Source organism: Corvus cornix, chromosome 1 (genome assembly GCF_000738735.6).
Source record: "Corvus cornix cornix isolate S_Up_H32 chromosome 1, ASM73873v5, whole genome shotgun sequence".
Classification (NCBI taxonomy): Eukaryota; Metazoa; Chordata; class Aves; order Passeriformes; family Corvidae; genus Corvus; species Corvus cornix.
The window spans coordinates 157,799-176,289 of record NC_046332.1 but is presented as its reverse complement, the minus strand read 5'-3'; the positions used below and the strand labels follow the sequence as shown (position 1 = coordinate 176,289).

Sequence of the window (18,491 nt, the reverse complement as noted above, 5' to 3'; positions counted from 1 at the left end):
CTACAGACCAGGAACAGCAATTCTCAAAAACCGGTTCACTCCCGTATTTTTTCAGAATTTTACAGAATACCATCTCCAGAACACATACACGTCTGCAACCCCCCAAAGCCCAGCACAGACGAGACAGGATGACAGTAATTACAGCAGCTTTGGAAAGCCTGACATTTTCCAAGCAGTACCTTGATGGATTTCTGGTTGACTTTGAAGTTGCCTCGGCTCAGTTTCTGGAGGGCTCTGTTGGCATCTTGTCTGTGCACCATGACAATGTAGGCACATCCTCTGGGCGGTATCATCTGGGTGGGGTTTAAGGGAAAAAGCTCATTTTGCAAGTAACAAACCAGTGAACAACACACAAATGCTCAGTTACCGCAAAATGGGACATCAGCGGGTGTTCCAAAAGGGGCTATGGAAGTATGGAAGGGGATGTTGGTTTAAGAGGCTAAGAAAGCCCCTATCTTCTGGAAATACACATTTCTAGTGAACTAAAACTTCCACAACTTCTGAAAACTTCCACAACTCTAAAATACAGCTGATTTTTGCATATTTAATCCTTTCAAATTGCTGAACAATAGTGTTCATGTAAATTCTAAGGTCTGGCAATTAGTTACTTTGTTGGAATGCACACTAGTATCCCCCTTCATTCTGCCAGCTGCACCTTCACATTCAGTTCTAGCTCCAGATTCGGAATAATTTTTACTTGTAATTAATGTGAGGAAAAAATTCCTATGCTGTTTTACAAAATTTGGGAATAGGAAGAAAACTAGGCACTTCTTTTCGTTTGTTTGAATGAATGAAATTTTTGAAGTTACCGGAACAGCTATAATTTATATATAAAATATCCTTAAATACAGCAAAATAAAACAATTGTTCCCCGTGTTTATGGCTAAAATGACAGAAGAGCAGCAAGAACACCAGCTGAGAGTCCACATTCCTATAATCAAATAAAATGAAGCAGCCAAAGAACTCAGAAGCATGGGATGTAATTCTGCAGCCACCTCCTCACTTGCCATTCCTTGTTCTCCAGAGAAAGCAGGATTTTTATGAAAATGGGATAATCTTCTGTATTACCTCAGGAGCATTTTTATATTGCAGGAAACCAAAGCAGCTTCCCTCTTGTTTGTGTATAACTCAGCCACATGAATTGAGTGTACACACTGAAAGCACAACATACAGGAAACAAGAGCCCAACTCTTTGGAGTGTGTCAGAAATAACTCTGCCTCACAGCAGCCTGCAGAGATGTTCTGCACCCAAGCACATCAAAGCGGCTTTCACTGCACCCCTTATACTCACATTGATCGACTCAATGGGGCCAAACTCCTCCAAGAGACTTCCCACATCCTGCTGAGTTGTCCTTTTGTCGAGCTGTCCTACCCAGAGTGTGGTACTGCAAACTACAACCAGGAGTTAGCACAGGTTGCCAGAGCCATTACTGACACAAGCTCCTTACAGGACAGATAACCAACACTTATCTCAGCCCATGCTAAATTCAGGGTAGTAACCAGGGAAGGAGCTCAAGGCATCCCACTGGCTGCAGATGACTGCAGCAACGTCTAATAGTCATCCAGATTTTCCAGCTGAGAGATACAGAACTGCAAACTTTGACAGCCAATGTCACAGACTCTGGGAAAGCAGCACATCTCACAGCACTGCCAGGTAGCTTCCACTGAACAGCTACCAGGGCTCCACAGGCCTTTACACCCCTGGGACTCTCATTCACCAGGTCTTGGCTCATTAAATAGCTCAGGTTTTTGTCTCTTGTATATAAGAAAGAATGTTTTTATTGCACTTGATGACCTTGGAGAACACTACACACTCCCAAGGAATATTCAGAAGACAACTACTATGTTTGGTCTATAAACACTGGCAAAGCCAGGATTATTTCAGAAATCCAAACATTAGCCTGTGTGTTTTCCAGGTCAAAGCTCCCCTTCAGGTTGGAGAGACACACAAGACTGAATACTTAGAAAAACTGTATTGATTTACAATTAACTCAAATTCTTTTTGTTCAATCTGCTTTACCTTATATGTCTCAAAGGAAGGAAAATAAGAACATGGGGTTTCAGTATTTCCTTTTCTCATTTTACAGCCAAGATATTTCTAACTTGGAGATACTCCAAAAATGCTAAACTGTCTGTTATGAGTAAAGGAAGTACAGGAAGTGCGGTGAAATTCCTACCAGGAATCACAAGGCTGTTAATTTCTATTCTGTTTGGATGAGCCTCGGAAACCACAACAAGTAGCATTATATCCAAGGAACACAAAACCTTTGAAACTATCACCCAGAAAATGGCATTACTGGAACACACAGAGTTACACAACCACGAAGGGAGCAGACTCACCACTGACAGTCTCTGACTTGATCTGGGGGAGGCCTTTGGAGCGGCGCTCCCTCTCCCGCTCGCGCTCGCGCCGCTCCTGGGAGCGGGACTTTGGGCGAGTGCCGGCGCCGGTCCCGGGAGCGCGACCGGGAGCGGCGGTGACGCGAGCGCCGCGAGCGCGAGCCCGACCGCGAGCGTCTCCTCTTGGGGGACCTGTTGAGACCAGAGCCACGGATGGTCAGTGCTTGTCACCCCGGCACTGACACACCACCTCAGTTAACTGCTTAAATACCCGAAGAGCTCTGTCCATAAAGGAATAAATCAATCCAAGCTCATTCACAGGCATTTAGAACTACAGTAAATTGCTGCGGTAGCTTATTGGTGCACTTCAGCTGAACAGCTGATTCCTTTCCAATTTCTCATCATCCATTAAGTTTGTCTTGAAGCTGACCACCAAAACTGTGTCCACTTCAACACAGAAGAAGTTACACCTGCATCAACGCGGAAAATATTTAGTGCTTTTACAAAAAATGGCTAAAAAGGAGATTATAAATAAATTCTGCCACTGAAATTATATTTTACATCTTGTTCAAGTTCTAAACCGCTCCAGGTGTGGAAGACCTTGTAAGCCTTCAGAGAAATCATGTGGAACTCCGCAAGGAGGAAGACTTGCAACTAAGTGGAGAGCGGAGCCAGATCTGCTCGGTCAGCTGGGATGTGACACACAAAGTCCCACAGCACGCAGATCACAAATGTTTTCATAAGGAAAGTGTTTTTAGAGCACAGGCAAAATTCACTATCACATTCTGCCTCCCTAAAATTTACTCTGGACTGACAGGCATGGAAGTTACTCTCTCCCATTAAGAGAGAACTGCACAGATACCAATTTTTCCCTGGAAGGGAGATGACTTTCAGAGATTCATATATCTTAGAGTTGCTAATCTGCTTTTCTTTCCTGCGCTAAAAGAACTTTCACTCATTTACCTTGATGCAGATCTAGATCTTGATTTCCTACTGTCAGAAACATGCCGTTTTCCCTCCTGAATGGGCGGCTGTTCCACTTCCATATCCTAAAACACAAAGTTGACTGGCGTTATGGGCGAGCAGCACAAGCATTTTATTTCTTCTTATGCTCAGACTAAATTAACAGCACTAAAAATACACTGAATATTCAAATGTGTGAAATTAAAGAGTAACGTGACTCAAAAGCTTCACTCTGTGGTCGCTAACAGGGAGAAGGTCCAGTATTGCATGTACTTAATACAGCCACTGAAAAGACATCACGGAAATAATTTACACAATTCTCATTTTCAATTTGCTAATTATTGCTTTTCCACATTTTACCCTATTTCAGCACCACCTGCATCATCTCCACAGAATATGATTTTATTCCTTAAGATCAGTCAGTGAATCCTGCTCCATCATCAAAATCCCAGGCAAAGTGAGGCCTACCGCAACTTTTCAGAAGCCTGAAGTACGCTGGAGACAGGAACGGGGTTAAGTCCTGGAGCTATCCAACTGTCTTCCCAGCAGAGCCAGCCTCGTAGCCGGCCGTGTCCTGGTCATCCTGACATTTCTGCTCAGGACAATCCGCACGCATCCGCGAAAGACACGTACGAGAGCATTTAAGTCGGTTTGTTCACTGTAACGGCTGCTCACCTGCTGGTGGGGTTTCTGCAGGTGTGGTTCAGCCTGGACTGGGAAAGGAGACTGGAAAGTCGGCTGCACTGGTGCTGCTGGAGGCATCACTGGCTGAGCCATGGGTGGGAACTGAGGGGTAGGCAGGAGACCAAAACCTGGCATTTGCCCATTAGGAGGGAGCGGCACCTTGGGAGAAGGAAAAACACATAGAATTCCAGCTAGGAGAAGAAATCACATTTGCTTTCCCAGCTGGCTCAAGTAAAGTTTTATGTCTGCTCAAAAGTCTCAACAAAAGGGGGAAAGATGAAGCAGGCCAAGCATTAGGGTGTAGAAGTAACAATCTTGTCCTTCAAAGCCTGACTAGGACAGACAACAAAAATACGTTTCTTTGGGAAGATGGAGGGCTAAGCACATTCACTCTTCACCAACAGGAAAACCACTTCCTTACTTCTGCACCAAAGAAAACAGCAAAGGATAGAAAACACAACAGGGGGACAAGGGAAAAACCTGGAGTTACCTGGTGCCGCATCGGATCCTGCTGCATTCCCATCATCCGCTGCTGAAAAGGATCCATATTTGGGAGCTGAGGAAATACTGGCTGTTGCATGCCTTCTCCTGGAAACCCACTAAAACCACGAATATTTTGGTAAGACAAGTCAGTAGATGCACAGATTTTGTTGTCTTTATTTTACAGATTTCTATACACATTTACACATTCTTGCTGTTACTTCAGACAGAACAATTATCTTTACTATGATCCCATTTCCAACAAAAAAAAAAAAAGCAAAGGAAGAAAGAGTGGGTTCCTCATCTTTCCTCCACTCAAAGAGTAGTCCTTTCACATTTGAAGAGATGCTACAGAAAGGTTAGAGCCTCTCTCCCCCCATACTTATATGAGCTTGCTAAAGATCTCAGCCTACAGAAACATTTCAGGAAGCTTTTCTGCCTTAGGCTAATTCTCTTCCTTCGAGGTTCCTCTTGTGGGAACAAAAGAAGCAATGCTTTTCTCCTCAAGGAAAAGAAACTGGCTGTACTTCTGCTGTAAGAAAATACTTTGGTTCGGGAGGAAATAGGGCAGAGGAGAAGGGGGTGTGTATCACGTGAGGATCACAGCGATGCCCATCGCTTCCTGATTCAACACACAGAATGGACAGTGCTCAGGGAATTCTGGAGGTCTGCGCAGGTAACAGGACCTGCTTGCAGGATGCAGCCTGTGCGAGAAACTCAGCAGGATGTCAGGGGGATAAAGGAATTTCATGGTGACGGAAAATGGAACTTTGCAGCGTTCAAAGACAATTCTGAGAAGATTCTGGACATATCAGTATTTTATAGAGAGAATTACTCAGCTTGCATGCCCAGATTGGGAACACTGGAATCCCACCCTCAGGGACATCTTGCACAGCTGTGAGGTACTACGGACAGAGGCTCTGAAGTACTACCAACAGAACATACACATGCCCACAAGCCTCCAGCTGGGCAGACACAAGCAGTGGTTATGTTTGAGCTACCTCATCTTTCTGTACTCCAGAGTTCCATCTGTATTCTAAGGCAAATACTAGCAATTTCCTTCAAAGGCACTTAAATGAACTACTACTTGTGGACATAAAGTGCTCAAGGTGAGAGACACAGTCAGAAAGCTGATGACAGAGTTAGTGGTTCTGGTTTTGAGAGCAGGGTTTAGATGCAGATACAGAGAGTAAGACATGGGGCCACATACTGAAGCAGGGAAAAAAGAAATACGGACTAACCCCGGCATTGAGCACCATCCAGCCTGTGCACTGAATGAGAGAGAGGTCCTGTGGAAAAAACTGGGATGTGGTCATGTCATTCCAGACTTTATCATAATGCATAGCAAAAGGGAAATGGGAGTCTGAGCTTGCTTGAGTGGGGACTGAATGTTTGCCAACATAAAGCTGTAAAGCCAATTTTCCCTTCTTGAATACTTAAAACTACCACAATGTTTGGAATAGCAGCTTTTCCCCAGCCAGTAAAGTGATCCAGTGATGCCCTGACACACTCAGTTGTACAGTAAAAACATGGAACTCATCTTGTAACCAAAACTGAGCTTTTCTCTACAAAACACAGTCCTCCATCTATGAGGCAACGCAGATCTACGCCAGATCACCAAAGTAACAAGACACAAAAATCGCCCCACCAAAAACTGTTGACAGTGTTTTAAATTTGGACTGTAGCAGTTAAACACTGAACTAACTTGGAATTTTCATCTACTTTCTAACCTAAAAATGTCTTAGGACAAAGATTCCTTAGTTTTATTATGACACAGAACTTACAAAGCCGGCTGAGACACTGAAGGGGAAGGAGCTGAATCTTCTTTCTTTGAATCTTCCACTGCTTCTGGTTCATCATCATAGTCAAACCGATCTAGCAACTTCTGAAAGAAATCACATTGGGACAACTATTTTTTCTGTATCTTACACAACTGGCAGCCAAAATATCTTTATTATCATAAGTCTTACAACATATGCAAGCTCTGAAGCTAAAGACACGATTAGAATTGGGGAAAAATAGAAATCTGTATTCCGATACAAAATAAAAACTGTCCAAAACCAGTGTTCTTCAGCTGCAGAAAATGCAAACCAAGACTTACTTTGTCAAATGATGTTTTCTGCTCAGGTGCTGTGAAAGCAGCTTTCTGCTCTGGGGGCTGTGCTGCTGTGGTTTTCAGCTGAGCAGTAATAGCTTGAACCTGAGCCATCACAGTGTTGTCTATGACCGGTGACTGGGGCTTCTGAGGCTGTTGGAAGGTCTGCAGGATTTGCTGGAGCTACAGAAACGTAAGACAGTATTACGTGTACGTTCTCATATAAACACCAAGTATTGAAAGAGCTGTAGGAGATAGATTTTATGTCAATACAGGCTGTGGCAGGGGACGAACACACCAACAACCTGACTGAACCGTGGAGCATTTACACCAAGACCAAGAGTCCCTTTTTAAATACGCTGGTGGCAAAATTCAGTAGATCCCAACATTGCAGCGTTCAGGCCCTTCAACACTGCAAACATTTAAGTGGACTGAACAATAAAATTCCCCATTTTCTTCCAGATATTCCACCTGTGCTGGAAAACCCTGTTACTGCATCAATTCATAACCAATTATTTAGGAACATATAACTGAGTATCATCAAATATCAAAATTACTGGATGGAAGAATTTAAATACTTTAACTCCTACAAGTCTTCCACTGAAGACCTTAGGGAAGCTCTTCTGCTTCAAATCCAGGCTATCAATTCCACCATTTCCTCCCTCATTTCACATAGAGACTGGAGCTAAAGGGAATCCATAAGCAGGTTACCTGTTGTCCTTGTGTTGTCTGGAACAACTGGGCTACAGCTGCAAAGGCATCAGAACTGGGCAGCTGCGGCACGCTGGGCACTGAGTTCGCAGTCACTTGAGGGGGCTCCGAGGGAACCTTGGCCGGAGGGGGCGGCGAACCTGAGGGTTTCCCAGGAACACAGAAAGGGTTGCGTGACTCCAGAACATTCCTCTTGCTCCTCACAGCAAGTGCCCGGCTACAACCCCCTATTTAACCCAAAAGGACCTACTTACACCACCCCAGCTGCGTATTCTGTTCATGCTGCTATGAACTGCTCTGGTCACTGCTCACACCTGCACTTGGGATGCACTAAGACAAAAAAGCTGGTCCCACACGGAATTTTAGCTCCCAGCTCCACATTTGTAGCTGTGCAGGTTTAGAAAAGCTCTCACTCAAACAGCATTAGCCAATGAGCTTCAATACCCTCAGTGTGGTGGTTCTGCTTCCACAGATCTGGGCTCATCCTTTCGCATGACTGATCCAAATCAACCATCTCATGGCTCATGGGAAAAGCAGCTGAGTTTCTCTCAGTATTTTCCACCAGTAACTGAACTTTTGCTGAGAAGTCTAGCAATAATTAAAGGTTTTTAAGGATTACTTCACAGGTAGTCTTCTTTGATAAAGTTTGTTCACGTGTCTCTTTTGCACGTGCACAAGCCACACCTGCAGCTGACGGATAAAGCCTCCCACCAGGAAAGTGGTATTTACTCATTTTTCCAGGAAAAGACTCCCATTTCCACTGAGCTTTGCAAAACTGAGATCACAATTTAAGACATACTATTAGTGTTCCCATTCTCTTTGCCTTACATTACAACACCTTTATTAATAAACATCTTGCCAGTACCACGTAAATTAGCAATAATCCCATCAATTCCTACATACTGTAAGTAACTATTCTTTAGCAAATCTGTGTTAGTGGACATAATGAAGCTGTCCAAGGAGTGAGTTAAAAAAAGCTCCACAGATAGAAATATTTAGTTTGAAACACTAAGCAAACATGTTTGCCTTGCAATAGCAACTCCTTTAAAGCCATTCCTCTGTTTGCACTTCAAATAACTTCAGTGTTGACTGGCAGCAAAAGCACAGGCAAATGTGTTGAATAATACTTTCCCAGAAGTGAAATGCAACATAAAAATAAAGCAAAAAGGTATGTGTTGTTTTTAAATACAAAGTAACTCCCAAATTATTTCCTGTATATATTCAGAAGGATATCTGCTTGCTCAAGGGAGAAAATTTGCATTTCTCTCTGTCTTTATGGGATAAACAGACTCTACTTCACATAATGCATTAATGTATTTATTATTATTCATTAGCATATTTATTTCAGGGCCAAATGATCCCCTCTGGTGCATCTGAATAATTGCACTGAAAATCTCTGCAGAAGGCAGCCAACCTGTTCACCCCCAGTGAGGAGAGAGAAAGCTGGACAGGCAGTGCTCCCTCACCTGTCCCAAAATTCAATTGTACAGGCACCACTCTGCCCCCAGGCTTGGATGCCAAGGCATTCCCTGCCCCTGCCAGGTTTATAAAACCCTTAATGGGATACACTTCGCTGAACACAGCTGGAGATGATTTCACTGGTGCTGCTGTGCATCGCTGTTTTGCTGTCTCTCACCACACCTCACTCCCTCCATTCCGTTTTCCCAGTCCTACTCCATGAGCACAGTAAATAAGGAGGTTACCAAAGCTCAGTGTGGAACACGGAGTGCAGAGCCAAAAAGCAGCCCTCCGGAGAAAGAGGGAATTGTGGAATGCATATTCCCCGTAACCTCACTCCCAGCTTTTCTGTGGCACTAAATAGGTCAGTGCAGGCACTGTGGGCAGGCTGGCACTGCTGTGCTCTGCAGGTCAGTGCTTCTCAGCCAGCAGCCCGTGCAAAATCCCAGGCACAAGCGTTCTGTCTGAGAACCTGGACGTGAAACACCACTTCAAGACTTGCAGGGCTGCACACTGAGACGCTGACAGCTGCTGCTTTCAGCTACTAACTTGACTCAAAGGAAGATGAAGCTCTTTAATACCCAAGATCCCACCTACTTACCTGGATTCTGGCATTAAAAAATAACATCAGAATTATAAAATTGAGAAATGACATAAAAATATTTCACAGCAAAAGAAGAACATAGTATCTAAGAGGGGACACTGAAGTCACCTGTAAGTGTGCACATACATATGTACACATGCATATACACGATAAGCATTTCAGGTATTTCCCAAGTCAGTATTCACATGCCGATAATTTCTGAAGTACAGTATCAGCATTTATTGAAAATGAGTTTGGCTGCCCATTGTGACAAAGCTGAATTTATTGCTATGTCACTGCTGGAACTAAGAGCAGGCACTTGGTGCTGAAAGCAAACAAGCTATTGCCACTTGCCCTTTGAGAGCAGAAGGTAAAATGTCATTCCTACCTTCATTGTTAGTAGCATTCTCTGCCATGGGTGCAGTGGCACTAGTTCCTGCTGCCATATCCAAGAGAGGTTGAATTATTTCAATTTTGAATACTCCATTTTTCTGCCAAAGGTTCAGGACACGAACTATTTTACTCTGTTGAAACAAAAGGAAGCACCAATGCTGAATGCAGCTTCCATTTTATCTTCTGTATGCAGAGAAGGTTTGAACAGCACATGACACAATCGCACCAATTTAACAAACCCTGTGTCATGACAGAGGCCAGCAACACCTTCGAACTGGCAAAAATAAAAACTGCTGACTTACTTCCCTGCCCAAGCAATCTGTGACATTTCCCTAAAACTATTCTGGCCAGTCAGAAATGCAGGTGTGATGTACAATCCAGGACATCATTTCAGCCCCATGTCTTCACAGATGGTCACAAAGGGATGAAACAACCAACCCATGTGACCAAAAAGAGAAAATGAAGATGAGCTGGAAAGCCTTCATGAAGAGGGACAATTAGACCAGAAAATGCTACCACAACACTCTGCAGTCAGATTGAGGGATCCTCGCTTGGTATTACTCCTAACCCAATCAATTCTGTGTTGAGGCCAGAAACTGCATCTCCATCATTATCCAAAAGATGAGGAAAGCAAGTGAGAAACATCCTCACTGATCACTGCAGAAAGATTAATTTAGAATCTCTGATTGTCAGCTGTTATTTTAAGCTCATTTCTTTTTTTTGACATGAAGAACAATGCAGCTTCCAGGAACAAGCTGGAAATCGGCCTTTCCTTCTTTAGCCCAGCATTAAAACAAAAATGTCTCAGTAGTTGTGCTGCTTCAGCTGGAACATGCAAGAAGGTAGAAGTCAGAACACACGTTGTATTGCTGTCCTTTTTGCAGACTTAGTCATTCACTTGCACATACATAAGCTTTAAGTACCTTTTACTTCAAGTGAATTGATTCTGTTCTTTCACTGTGACTCAGTTATATACACCCATGTAAATCCACCTCTACCTGAATGATTAAAGAATTTTACAAAATGTTTGCTAAAATAACATCAATTGCAGAGAAACCTGAAATGCCTATTTTTAAGGAACATTTTGGTCTGAAAAACAGTTAACTTTAAAACAGCAGCATTTTCTTGCTCTGGGTATTCTATCTCTCCAGAAGACTTGAAAATTACACAAAGGCCAAAAAATGGGCAAATGCAATACTCTTGTTTTCAGTCACACGTTAATTTCACAGAAAGGCTGTTTAAAAAAAAAAAAAAAGTTAAGAGTTATCCCCTTCAGATACTACCCACACTTGCTGTGTATGTGCAGATCAGGGTTTTTTTTGTTTAGGAACTGGACATTCATTAAAACAAGCATGTTATAAATAATAATATTCCCTGTATCAAGTAGTGCCATGAAGGAGATGGACAGTCTCATTCGTTTAGATGAACAAAATGCTAACACAGAAACAGGAAGGAGAAGGGACTACTCTGTTTCACAGGCTATCAACCCAGGAGCTCCAGAATATCAGATTCAATGCCTGAAGGTCTAAATGTTCCACATTAGAAAAACTACAGAGCATCCAAGCCTTTCAAAAGCTTATTTAGAGAGTTATGGAGGAAGTTGGGTAGAAAAGGAGTATTTCACTCTTGTAAAGAAAAAAGGAGCAGGTGATTTTCTGGAAACCAATTGGCAACTTCTAAAACACACGGATCTTGGGAGTCTCAAAACTGTTCTGACAGAGGTCACATAAACCATCTTCTCTGGACCATCAGAAATTCACACCACTTTCTGAGCCTCTGTTCTATCAACAAGTACAGCAGAACTAAGAAAAATGAGGCCTTAGACCAGCCCTGACAGTGAAGAGCACCAATGAAATTCGAGTATGGGATTGGGAAAGACCAAAGAAATCAACATGATGATTTTCTAAGAAAACATTTGTGAGCAGAACATGATGATTTTCTTAGAAAACATTTCTGAGCAGGACAGCCACTGCCTACAAAATCAAAGCTTCTCCTGCAACACTTTCTTCTTGTGGCAGACACCGCCTTCCAGAGGAAGCTTTCCTGAAGGAGCGTCAAGAAGAAAAACTTTTGGCACAGTAATACACACTGCTGAAGTGTCTGCACGGGCAAAACAAAACTGATGAGGTCAGACAAAATACATCTTTGAACTTGAACTTGCATTTAACTATTGCCTTTGATAATCCTTCTCAGCAACAGTCACTACCAGGGTCAGAGAGAATCCCCAAATCACCGTCACAGGAGTGCAAGCACCAAGGAGGCACCACATCAATGCACAGCAACACTCGAGACGTGCTTGTCCTACCTTGTCTTCAGATGGACACAGATACAGATATTGGAATGTGGCAGTAATATTTTTAGAGAATCTTGGCCCGAAAACATCCTTGTCTGTTCCGAACTGGTGCCGAGACTGCCGAACAATGGAGTCGATGACGTACAAGCCCGGGACTTTGTACTCCGGCTTGCACTGCAAACAGCACGGGAATTCTGCGTTAGGCAGGGACACCGCAAGGTAACATCCCCCTCAGAGCCTCACAGGAAATCTGCTCTCAGGCTGAAACACAGCTCTGCATTCCAGCCTGTTGTTCTTCATGCCCAGGCAAGCATGAACACTGCATTCTCTGGAAATACGTATTGTCTTAGTGACAACCAATCTGAAGTTCAGCACCTCCAGGTTCCTCCCCAGCTGCTGCATAGGGAAGATGGGAAATCTCACAATTTACTTCTTTCCCCCGCTCCTAATGTATTATGGAAAACCACATATGGAGATTATATGGACAAAGTGATACCAAAAAGTGTGAAATCCTAACAAACCAGGATTTCCTCCTTCAATCCCTAAGTAACAGAAGCCTTTGTGGTTATTTACTAGCATTATTAGTAATATCTAGTAAAGCACGCAGATCCCTTTATCAATAAATCTACTTGGGTTTTTTTATTCCTTTTTACCTTTTTGATAAATTTCTCCACAATCTGGACAACATGCTTGTAGAGCTGGAAAATAAATATATCCATTAATTTACCATCTACTCAGCAGCAGCACATCATTTTAGAAGCATTTTAACTCTTTGTGCTTACTAACATTTCAGAAAGGCAACAGAACATTGCAGTCACATTCTAAAAAGCAGGATGTTCCCAAACTTGAGTTAGTCAGGCATGGAGAAAAATATTCCATGCAGGAAACCCAGACCCAAGGCAGAAGTGTGTCAGTGTGCACGCAAGGCACAGAGCTTGTCAAGTATTAGCAATTCACTTTCTATGCAATCCACCCTGGTTTCACATGTTAAGGTGCAGCTGCATCCTGCAATATTTAGTGTTATCACACAAAAATCACAACACTCTAGTGGGTGTAGCATGAAAAAGCAACGACTCAAAAAAATCAAGCTGGCATTTTGCTCCTAGTCCAAAACCAAGGGATGATATTCACCACCCACTTGTTTCTAGACAACAGCCTTAACAGCAACTAGAATAAACCATCCCCGAAGCTGAGATTGGGAAATCCTGAGTATTTACTTACAAGTGAAATAATAAAACATTGCTGCTCTTACAGTTTCATCTCTGTTTTGTTGTACTTTACCTTAATAGCTTTAATGGCAGCTTTTGTGATGAGAATCATCTTTGCTCGGGAAATAGGAGGTTTCATCTCCATCAGTGAGAAGAGCTAAACAGAGAAAACAAACGTTAAAAATGTATTGTGAAGTTCTGCAATTAAGCAAAGACAACATTTCAGGTGGGTGACTTGATTACTGCCATCCCACACTCTGTATGCCCTGGGAGAACTGGATGTTTTACAAAACCAACAGAAACCAGCATTTACCAGGTTATTGCTAAAAAGAACTGCTCCAGCTGCTCTGGAGACTTGGCTGCCTTACCCTCCAAAGGGCACCCAAGGGAAAAGTTCACTCCTCAAGGACAACATTTGCAGAAGTTATAGATATTATATTAAGTTTATAGAGGTGTATATGAAGTATACAGAAGTTATGTGTCATCTTTATAGGAGACATTGGCCATAACTGAAAATAAGCACTAGCTCCACGTTTCAGAAACTGAGGGAAACCAGAACTGGCCCACAGAGCTGGGGAAGGGCTGAACACAGAAAGCTGAGGACACACACATAATTGTTTTTATCTTGAAATATTCCTCACAAATCACAGGAAAAAATTGGTTTGTGTTACATGATTTCATTTTCATCTTTACCATAAAGAAAAATGTGAGCCCTGAACACTAGTAAAAAATGTCATCAATTATTTGCCACAAAGCAAAGTAAGAGAATCAAAGTGTCTTCATTTGTCAGTGTAATGGAAAGTAAGATGTCATTTAAGGATTTCGCTCTTATTTTTCTAATTAATTTAAAGTTCCAAGATACTGGTGAAGCGACCAACTTACACAGATTATCCACTGTCTCAGTTAAGGGGGGAAAAATAAAATTGGCCAAATACTCAAGGACAAGGGAAGTGCTAACAGGGCTTGCAGCTGTACAAAAGGAAGCCTTACACCCAGAAAACACAAAGAGTAGGAAACAAGGTATTTATTTTCTTAATTTGATTCCTATTCCAGGAGCTAGGAAAGAAGAAAAACTGTCCTTCCAGACAGTGACAGCCAGATGCCTTTTCCAACACCCAACACAAGATCATGACTTTTCCTTATTCATCCCCACAAAAGGCAAGTTCTCGTGCCAGAATGTTGGGGTTTTAAAGCCATTTCAGCTGTAAGAGATACTTCAGCTAACATCACTGCTTGCTGAGAAACCACAGTATGGACAAATAAAAACTGCCAGATAAAAGACAGAAGGAGAAAGGGGTCTGTGAGCTGATGCTTTAAAAAAAGTCTCGTTTTCAATTTTGACTTAATTGCTTCAGAATAAGTGCAGAGACTCTTGATGAACAAAGTGAATGCTATTATTAAAACTCAGGAAAATCTGTTTTAAGAGGTAGCGAAGGGGGAAAAAAATCCAAACCCCAACACCCACAAACAAACCACCAGAAGGCTCAAAAACTGAGAGGGAGAAGGAAGAAAAGGAGCCTGCAGTAAGACAGGCACTCCATATCCCTTCCTTTACACACGAAGAAGCAAGCGGTCCTCCAGGAAAGGATCCAGTCCCATAGAACAGGAACAAAGGAGCTGGCATAAAAGCATCGCTTTGGCATTTGTATTTCAGGGACATAAGAAGAGACCCCAAGGAAATTGGGAGAGCTCAGAGCAGGGCCCAAGGGAACAAGAAACAAGTGCAGCAAAAAAAATAAAAAGAAGTGTCTTAAAAGTATCCCAAGCAGGACACTGCAACTGGGGGAAACATGGCAAAAACAAAAATCCAAGGAGAAATAAACTGCCAGGGAGAACGAAGGCACGTATCCACGAGTGTGCGTATCTATCTGTCTATCTGCTCTCTTTTCACCCCCGCCACCATCTCTTGGAATTCTACCTTGGAACTTTACTCCTTTTTTTTTAATTACCTAAGACCTTAGAACACCAAATGACTATTTATAGCCAATTTTTATGTAATTCTCGGTACCAGTTACATGTGTCAACACCATATTTTAGAGATGGGTACAGCTAAAATTTAGCTCCCTTCCTAGTTCCTCGTGGCTTCTCCCTGTCGGAAGCGGGAGCTGCTCAGAAGACACCTGGGTACTTCCACTTGCATTCATTCAATCACACTTGGATCTTCTTTCACACCCATTTCCCAAACCAATAAACAAAAAAAGCCACCCAGCCCCTATTTTCAGAGGGCTATTTCACAATAATACATCCAGTTACTCAAAGGACACCACGATCAGCTCAAGGAACAACTTGGACACAAAAAACTTACACTCTATTTACAAAAAAAAGTGATGACTGTAACAAAGGCAAAGAAAATTTACGCCTTGAGAGGTTTCCAAAGTCCTGCCTCACAACAGGAGCCTGTCCCTGGAATGCTCTGACCTGCTAGAAATGACTTTCTGCTTTTACTGACCCTAACTGCATGTTTACAGGATGTTGATACCAAAGAAGTGAAGGTATTCAAGAGCCCATTACACTCAAGCCACAACACAAAATAAGAATTTAAGAGTATTTCTGGGTGCTTTTCGCAGCAGGACAGAAGCACACAGTAAAGTATCTTTTATAAAGCCAGGGATGCAAGACAGAAAATTCACCTGCTCAATTTCAGGCTAATAAATGCTATTATTAGCATTATTACAAAGACGAGCCACTTATTAACCCATGGCAGGACACCAAGAGGGAGACCAAGCACAGAGTGACTGTCCCCAAACGTAAACTCAGTGCGAAGCACAGAAGTTCCACAGAGAACACAGGAGTGGCAGGGGTGAACAGAGATGACTTCCAGCTCCCGCTGTGCCCCTGTTCCAGCCCAGGAGCCCCGGGAGGTGCAGGAGGAGCAGGTAATGGCACAAGGAACAGGGTGATGATGGCCTTTACTTCTTGGTCCTTTGAGCAGCAAATTATTAATTTCTCTCATTCTATAATTAATGCCCTTTGATGGTTTAGTTTACAAGGAACCCTGAGAACCAGGGGGTTTTGAAGTAAAGGGGAGAACTGCTACTTTAAAATCTACCAAGCTTGATGCATGATCTTAAGTCTATCTGTTTTATGTGTGAGATAACACAGTGAAAATACCTTTTAGGACTTGAACTGACTTCCTTGGCTTTGCTCTCTTGCTCAAGTGTCTCTGCCATAAAAAGGTGTCTGTATTTACAAATAAAGAGCTATGGGCCCGTTTTATATACTCACTAAATATACCCCAGAGCACAGCAGCTGCACAGAGAGGAGCACGAGCTACTGAACGAGACAGTGGTTAGTGATTAGTGGATATCAAGCACCCAGGTCATTGTCAGGACATCTCATTCAACCTCCCCTTCTCCAATTTCCAGAGCAGTCAAACATGCCCTCAACCATTCCAACATGCCTTAGGTGTCCAACAACACTTCCCAAAGCAAGCTCCGTGCACAGTCAGTACTCCGTACATTCATTCACTGTCTTTTGGAATGTATTTTATTCATGCATTTAGAAACCACCCGACCCAGCCAACCACCAGTGACCTACAGACGTAACTGCAGTTACTTGTTCCTGTACAGAAACAAAGGGACGATGGAAGCCATGACCAACAAGCAAAGATATTACACTGCTTTGTTAACAAAACACCTCTATTGTTAATGCATGACCAGATCGCTAAAAGGAATTCTGTCAGCCCTACACATTTTCCTTCCCCTATAAAAGTCACTGCTTCCTTTCCTCTGCAGGTCCCTGTTCTTCCTTAAGGGAAGGAGAAGGATCTGTTGCTAAGCCGTATCTCAGAGGATCAACGCAAGTTTTAAATGCTTGACCACCAGCTGTGAAGCACAGCAAGTATTAGGTGTTGCTGAAGGTAAGAGATCACCGTAACATCCATAGCTGTCAGGCTGCATTCTTGGGAAAATGAAGTGAGATTTGAATTTGACCAGATATGACCCCCAGGCAGTGAAGCTCAATAGCACTTCATCAACTAAGCTACTTCTGTGGCCTAGAAAGACCATTCACAAATCCTGAATCACTGGGGAGAAACATCTTCACAAAAGATACTCATATGAAAATGACATCATGCATGTGCACAGAACAGAGTTTTGTTTTCTACTCATGTGTTCTGGGAAGTCAGCTTTCAGGATCAGTGCAGGGTTTTTTTGTCCAGCACATCTCCTGGAAAGCCGTGTGTCTCACTATTTCTCTTACCAGGAATCTCTGCCAGAATGTCACAGCTCCCAGTAGTCCTGGAAACAAGCTCAGGCCAGATGCAAGAGACTCCAGCCAGATGCTGGTAGTTGTGCCCTTGCTCCTTTTCCTTGCACATGGAGACTCGTTGGAGATCCTGAGCTCCAGTAACTGCTGGAGAACCACTGGGAAGGATATCCTGCTAACCTCTATTTATAGCACCTCAGGATGGAGGGGAAGGTTGTCACAAAACAGGCAAAATAAAATCTTGCCATTGCCAGAAAACAGCCACACTGGATCCAAACTCCAACTGTCCATTGCCCAGAGGATGGGCAAACAGCACAGAAGGAATGTGAAGCTCCAGCTTTAAATAAACAGCCCCCAGGACCTCTCATCTGTTTGTCTCTAGGCACGTTTAGGTGGGGTATCAATTGTTTCAGGAGTACACATAAACTACTATCAACCTGAGACGCAGGACTAAGTGAATAATACGCATTACTCAATACAAATAAAAGATTACAAAACAGGAAAGTTGACTTTATTCTACTTCCAGCAGCAAGATTGTGGAAAAAAAAAATCTTTATTTTTAACTTTTATAACCAGTAAACTATGCCTCAAGTTTTCCAGATGAAAGAAAAGGACATCCATCCCCTAAACTAAAACATGCCAAGGATTTATATGGCAGATGTGTGGGTTTGGTGGGGGTTTTTTGTTTGCTTGTGTTTTGGAGGTGTGATTTCTAAATTTTCTTTTTTTTTAAGAAAAATGTTTGCTTGTTTTCTTAAAAACATTAAAAGATCTGTCCCATCACCCAGTTACCTTCTGTGATTTATTTATACTGTACCATTACTGTAACCTAACAGCACATGAATTCTCACTCGTGAAAGTAAACTCCTCAGAGAAAACACGCTACACTACAGACCGGTCAAATCCCACCTATTCAGCTGGCAGCACCTGCTCAAACTACAGCTGGATTTAAAAAAAGCAGCCAATACAAACCCCCTGCTTGCTCCTGGAGAAACACGAGCATTTGGACGAGGACATTTATTGGCAAAGTTGCATTCAAAATGCAGGTCCAAAGAACATGACTGGGAATGACACCAC

General features: G+C 42.7%; 1 protein-coding gene across 1 annotated transcript in view; it reads right to left on the bottom strand.

Annotated features, from left to right (window-relative positions):
- SCAF4 (SR-related CTD associated factor 4) overlaps positions 1 to 18,491 on the bottom strand; it is a 31,027-nt gene that overhangs the window by 9,834 nt on the left and 2,702 nt on the right. The window contains 15 exon segments of the mRNA XM_039554595.1: positions 180 to 293; positions 1,292 to 1,392; positions 2,341 to 2,434; positions 2,436 to 2,532; positions 3,304 to 3,389; positions 3,979 to 4,146; positions 4,478 to 4,586; positions 5,709 to 5,756; positions 6,252 to 6,352; positions 6,569 to 6,745; positions 7,274 to 7,413; positions 9,703 to 9,838; positions 12,013 to 12,174; positions 12,654 to 12,698; positions 13,282 to 13,365. Coding sequence (XP_039410529.1) covers positions 180 to 293; positions 1,292 to 1,392; positions 2,341 to 2,434; positions 2,436 to 2,532; positions 3,304 to 3,389; positions 3,979 to 4,146; positions 4,478 to 4,586; positions 5,709 to 5,756; positions 6,252 to 6,352; positions 6,569 to 6,745; positions 7,274 to 7,413; positions 9,703 to 9,838; positions 12,013 to 12,174; positions 12,654 to 12,698; positions 13,282 to 13,365 — 1,662 coding nt within the window.